The 6,832-nt window shown below is 39.9% G+C and overlaps 1 protein-coding gene across 1 annotated transcript in view; it reads right to left on the reverse strand.

The window, feature by feature from the left end:
• The window catches only part of TBXAS1 (thromboxane A synthase 1), a 126,173-nt gene extending 124,193 nt beyond the window's left edge, over positions 1-1,980 (reverse strand). Inside the window, exon 1 of the mRNA XM_083366047.1 lies at positions 1,905-1,980. Within this exon, the coding sequence (XP_083222173.1) occupies positions 1,905-1,955 (51 nt within the window). The 5' untranslated portion in view covers positions 1,956-1,980. The remainder of the gene's footprint in view (positions 1-1,904) is intronic.
• Between the last annotated feature and the right edge of the window lie 4,852 nt (positions 1,981-6,832).

Genomic DNA, 6,832 nt, shown 5'->3' on the forward strand with positions numbered 1-6,832 from the left:
GAGGTAAATTCATGAAGAAATTGGCTACACAGATGTAAGCTTCCAAAAGTTATTTTATTAAAGCAGAAATAAGCAAGAATTGGTTGTATATAGCCTTCAAGCCCATTATCATTGTATCCAAATTCTGCCACTAGAATACATAAAAGAAAATAATGCAAAAATGGTGTAAGCTTTTGCATAGCTTTAATACGTTCAATAGTAATAATAACCACCATGCAACCCCTTCCCAATGTGCAATGTGCCTGAAATATAAATGTAAATATGCCACATCATCACAACATTGTAACACTACACCATCTATTATAACTTCTTGCTATCATTCTTCCCCAAAATTAAAATGCGACCACTGAAAAGTTGTCATCTCTGCTATAAAATAGATAGTGGAGATCCGTATTGTCATCTCAAACTGAAGATATCAATGAACAAAATTAAAAGATAGTTGCATATCTTATTGCTGCACAAGGAAATGATGTCCCATGTCTTTTCTACAAGTTCTCATTTGTTGACAAGTAATTTGTTTGATAAAGTCTTTCAAATGAGTTTTGAAGACATTCTTATGGGTGGATTGTGACATGCATGAATGTGTTGTCTTTTCTGTAATCTTTCAAGAAATGTACAAGTTAATTGTTAAATTCCAAAACATTATGGAGAAACACTGTTTACAGTTTATATACTTTGTTTATGTATAGAGATCCTTCCATTTCTTTCTCACATGCTATCATACTCCACCTACCTCTTTTGAAAACAAAGGATCTGTGACTAATCTGGATAAAAAAATGTGAGACAGTCCAATTCCTTTTCTTCCCCTAACATGGGCCTAGTAAGTCAAGTCAACTTGTATGTTTTTTCAAATGGGTATGGGAAGGGAAACTTCAATTGAGGTAATGTGTGATTAACTTCCCCAAAAGCAGGGCTTTTTTTCTCATAGAACGCTCAGAACGGAGTTCCGGCACCTTTTTTGGATGGAACCTTGTAGGGTAGGCAAGGCGGGTTGTATGACATGTGTGAGTTCCGGCACCTTTTTCTTTTACAAAAAAGGCACTGCCCAAAAGTAAACAGTAATGTAAACTACTGTATGTAAATCCTTGTTTGGATTAAGCAGCGTATAAACTGTAGCAAGCAAGCAAATAAATAACTCAAATTCCTAATTCAGTCTGCGATCCTAATACAAACAAACAATTATGATACTGAACCAATCCAAAATGTTCATTGTTGATGCAAAAATCTGAGCAAGGGACTTATTGCTGAAACTCTTAGCCATAACATAGTCCCATCCCTATTTATTTATTTAAAACATTTATAAGAAATATAGGAAAGTACTGGAGAGGTGTTTGTCCCTCTTTAAAGTAATTTACATCGTACACTGAAGAATCAGTGAAACACTGAAAACAAGAATTGTCAAATGGTCCTTGTAGCATTCTTACTATTTTATCTGCTTAGGTTTTTTCCCCTTAATTTAAAGGTATTTATTTATTTGACTTATTTGCCAAACATCTCGCCTAACTTCACCCATCTCACCTTCAAAACAAAAGTTTTCTTAGTGTGGTTTTAAAACCTTTTAAAGTCACAACTAAATGTTTCAATTGAAGACAGCACAGCTCTTTTAAGATATCAATTGCTTAGAAGCATAAAAATGTATCAAAAATGCCATACTATAGTATAAATCTAAAATTATCATGATAAACCCTAAGAAAATGGAAGTGTCTTAGTTTTACACTTAACAGAAAACAAAGTAGATTCCAGGCAAACTATTGTAGGGCATATATTACTGGGAACAGGGCCACCACTGAAAAGACCTACTCTTTATATTTCTACATAGGAGACATTCAGAACAGGACCACTAATATTAGGACATGAAACAGAGAATTAAAGAAAAGGAATAACAGTTTAATCTGCTTACTTACCATTCTGTTCCTGAAGTTTCTGAAATCATCCTCTAAGATACATTTGATCATATCTGGCTCAGATACCACTATATACATTCGATGGCCAATGTAATACCTGTATTCAGTTACAAATGAACAGAAGAACATTCCATTAGTGACTAAAGTAAGCAGGCAGTAGATATATGGGCTTTTGTGAAACAGAAAGGAAGTCACAAGCTCTGTTCTGGGCCCAGTGCTCTTCAACATCTTCATCAACAATTTGGATGAGGGATAGATGGGGAACTCATCAAATTTGCAGATGACACCAAGCTGGCAGGAATAGCCAACACTCCAGAAGACAGGCTTAAGATACAGGAGGATCTGGACAGACTTGAACACTGGGCGCTATCTAACAAAATGAAATTCAATGGTGAAAAAAGGTTCTACATTTAGGCAAGAAAAACCAAATGTACAGGTATAGTATGGGGGTACCTTGCTCAACAGTAGTAACTGTGAGAGGGATCTCGGAGTCCTAGTGGACAATCACTTAAATATGAGCCAGCAGTGTGCTGCAGCTGCCAAAACAGCCAACACAGTGCTAGGCTGCATTAACAGAGGGATACAATCAAGATCATGTGAAGTATTAATACCACTTTATAATGCCTTGGTAAGGCCACACCTGGAATACTGCATCCAGTTTTGGTCACCACAATGTAAAAAAGATGTTGAGACTCTAGAAAGAGTACAGAGAACAGCAACAAAGATGATTAGGGGACTGGAGGCTAAAACATATAAGGAATAGCTGCTGGAATTGGGTATGTGTAGTTTAATGAAGAGAAGGATGAGGGGTGACATGATAGCAGTGTTCCAATATCTCAGGGGCTGCCACAAAGAAGAGGGAGTCAAGCTATTCTCCAAAGCGCCCAAAGGCAGGACAAGAAGCAATGGATGGAAACTAGTGAAGGAGAGAAGCAACCTATAACTAAGGAGAAACTTCCTGACAGTTAGAACAATTAACCAGTGGAACAACCTGCCACCAGAAGCTGTAAATGCTCCAACACTGGAAGTTGTTAAGAAGAGACTGGACAGCCATTTGTCTGAAATGGTATAGGGTTTCCTGCCTGAGCAGGGGGTTGGACTAGATGACCTCCAAGGTCTCTTCCAACTTTATTATTATGATTATTATTATTATTATTAATTATTAATTTTATTTGTATACCGCCCTTTTCCAGAAGGACTCAGGGCGGTGAACAGGGCAAAACATGTTAAAAAGACAGAATACAAAAATTAAAAAAGATTAAACAAAGTGCCCAGAACTCTTAAATAAGTTAAAACACATTCAAAAGTAATAAAAACCCAACCCCATCCCATCAGGCCAGGCCAGCTTGTTCAAAAAGATACGTCTTTAGATCGCGCCGGAAGGAGCAAAGGTTGGGCGCCATCCGGAGCTCAACCGGAAGACGGTTCCATAAATCCGGCGCGCCCACAGAGAACGCCCTCCCCCTGGGGGCCACCAGTCGGCATTCTTTGACCGGTGGCACCCTGAGGAAACCCTCTCTGTGGGAGCGTAATGGGCGGAGGGAAGTTGATGCCAGCCGCAGGCGCTCCCCAAGGTATTCCGGACCCATGCCATGTAGGGCTTTGTAGGTCAATACCAGCACCTTGAACCTCACCCAGAAGACAACTGGGAGCCAATGCAGCTCATGGAGCAGAGGTGTAACATGGGAGTATCGGGAGACTCCCAACACAACTCTCGCGGCTGCGAGATTATGTTTATTAAATATCATAAGCTGATGAAATGTAAAAAGGATTTGTTCAATATTTGTCCAAAGTTTGCTGGTCACTACAAGTATAATGTAGTAAAGAATCTAGTATGATCTTAAGAAAAGCAATTTCATTCCTAATTTTTTTATATGGAGTTGTACATCAATTTCTGGAAGAAAGATTTAGCTGGAGAGATAGACAACAGAGCCTCTATTCTCCCTATTCCAGGAAAGCTAAATAAAATATCACTTAGCATTTTTGCTATGTCCTCATTACAGGCACAATTGCAAAGTTCCCATGCCACACTAAAGCATGATGTGCTTTGTTTCTTTTTGACTTAGCATGGTGTGAGAACCTTGTCAACTGTAATATATTCAAGCAATCTTAGATTTATACAAAGGATTTAATCTTAGAAGTGAACCCAACCAGGGTGTTGCTTATTTAGATTTGATAAATAAAGGTCTACCAACAGAGTTTATAGTACAGTTCACTTTAATGTCACTCATACTACGAACATTACTGAATAAGCAAGTAGCCTACATAGTGCATAAGCCAAGTTCTTACAAGAATACATGCAGCTTCTATGTAACTTCCTCCTTCCAACTGTAATCTCACACTTCATCAGAGGGACAAAGTTAACCATTTGAAAGACACAATGTTCTTGACAGAAACCTGAAGAGCCTTGGTGGAGCAGTGGGCTAATGCCTCCTTAAGTAACACCAGCTGCCTGCAATTAGTGCAGGTTCGCATCCCACCAGGCTCAAGGTTGACTCAGCCTTCCATCCTTCCGAGGTAGGTAAAATGAGGACCCAGATTGTTGGGGGCAATTAAGCTGACTTTGTAATAATGCCGCTTGGGGTGTGTGTGAAAGCCCTAATAAGCAGGCATATACATAGAATGAAGGCTACTGCTAAGCTTGTAAGCCGCCCTGAGTCTTCGGAGAAGGGCGGGATATAAATGGAATTTTTTAAAAAAAACATATGCTATATTTATTTCAAAATATACAAGTAAGTGGATGTTTGATAACAGGTCTACCTAATCACCTATAATGAGGTTTACTGTAGCACTTTCTTGTGCCATGATGATGAATTCAGTAACTTTAGAGAAAGAGGCTGACAAAAAACCGCCAAGAGAAATCTTACCAAAACACAAATGAATTTTAAAATAGGGTAAGGGAAATTGAGCAAAATGTCTTTTATGCAAAAATGCATTTATTGAGCCAATCTGCAGTCAGGAAAAGATGTATGAAGAAAAAGTGAAGTATAAAGCAACCTACTACTTCCTTTCATCTCCAGCAGTAGCTCTTCTTACCTCAAACACTTTGCTCTATTTTTTCCCACCAGCATATTTGTAGTGTATTTCACCCAGCCTTAATTGGTAAATAAAAGATGTTGAGACAGGGAAAGGACTGGGGGGGATGCACTGGAGCACCCCTCCCCCCATGGAGGACTGATGGTTTTGGCTTTTAGAGATTACTAAGTACAACCTTATCATGCGTAAACATCACAAATATTTTTCCTATAATTCAAAGTAATTTCCTTTCAAATTCTTATTCAGATCATTTCAAAGGGATTTGCAAACTGTGCTCAAAAGGACATGGTGTATAAGTTTTAATGAGTATATCCAATTTTGGGTTTAGGCAATGGGAAGAGAACATTTGTCTCCTGCACTCAAGTAAAACACCATTTTATTTGCCTTAATTCCTAATGTGTTTATGTAGTAATATTTATCGAGTTCCACACTGCCTTTCCCCTATGGAATGCATGCATATATTTCCCCATTTAATCAACCAACAATTTCATGGTGTTGGCTAGAGTAACCAGTAATGTGTGCTGCCCCGTCCCCCTCACACACACATGCACGTACAGCATTATTCAACTCCCCCTCCCCTAAAAAGGTTCTCAGAAAGCACAGAGCCTTGGTGGAGCAGTGGGCTAATGCCTCCTTAAGTAACACCAGCTGCCTACAATTAGTGCAGGTTCGAGTCCCACCAGGCTCAAGGTTGACTCAGCCTTCCATCCTTCCGAGGTAGGTAAAATGAGGACCCAGATTGTTGGGGGCAATTAAGCTGACTTTGTAATAATGCCGCTTGGGGGGTGTATGAAAGCCCTAATGAGCAGGCATATACATAGAATGAAGGCTACTGCTAAGCTTGTAAGCCGCCCTGAGTCTTCGGAGAAGGGCGGGATATAAATGGAATTAAAAAAAAAAAAGATTCTGAACTCAGCAGGGCAAGAGTCACTAGGTATCCAAATCCCACAGGCACACACAAAGTCCTGGAAAGCAGCCCACAAGTCGAATGGGTCAGGATACATGGCTTGAGCACACAAGGCATGGAACTGGGCACGTTCAGCAATGCTCAAGTCCTTAGGGTGGGATTAAGTAGGCAATGCTGGTGCAGCCCTTCAAGAGAAGCAAAGTTGCCTCCTCACAAGTAGTCTGGCTGAGCGGCATTGTGCCTGTCTCCTCTCTGCTCTACATGGCCTTGGATCAGGAGGAGATGGGACTCCACCTCCTCCTCATTGTTATTGGGCAGCAGTTGCTCTCGGTCCTAGCCTGGAGCCTCCTGACCAACTTGCGGCAGCTGTGGCTCACCTCACTTAGCCTCAGACTGTCGCTGGTCCCAACAACCAAGCTGAGGCTGCTTCATCAGACTAGCACTCCAAGCCCCAACCAAGGCTATCACTCAACTCTGCTGCCTACTCAAACTCTTCTTCCTCCTCCTCCAAAATTGTATCCAGAGAGGCTCCCAGGCAGGGTGGATCCATGGTGTGATTATCACAGAAGCATCCAGTGTCCTGTTACACATTGGGTTAAAATGCAGCATGCAGCTAATACTTTCTTCATTTTTTTTATTTTGAAGCTTTTTTATTCTAAAATTGAAGGAAACAGCTGACTACTCTTTAGTTTTTTACTCTGAAATAAACTAGCAAAATTGCAAATCAGACCGGGAGTCTTGTGAGTTAAATTTCCTCATTAATGCACAGTATAAGGTAGAAAACAGGAAGAACTAGAAATCTTCACACAGAAAATCAAATATGACCTGTGATAGCTATTACAGAAGACTTGCAGAATGGGAGTTAAGATTGAAAAGAGGAGAATACAAGTGCCTTCTTGTAGTATCTTCTGCCTGTTCCAAAGAAACAGAAAAGGGGAATCAGAATGACTTTGTATGAAAAGAAAAAAAAAGAACCCAATATGCA

The sequence above is a fragment of the Vipera ursinii genome (genome assembly GCF_947247035.1).
Source record: "Vipera ursinii genome assembly, chromosome: 6".
Classification (NCBI taxonomy): Eukaryota; Metazoa; Chordata; class Lepidosauria; order Squamata; family Viperidae; genus Vipera; species Vipera ursinii.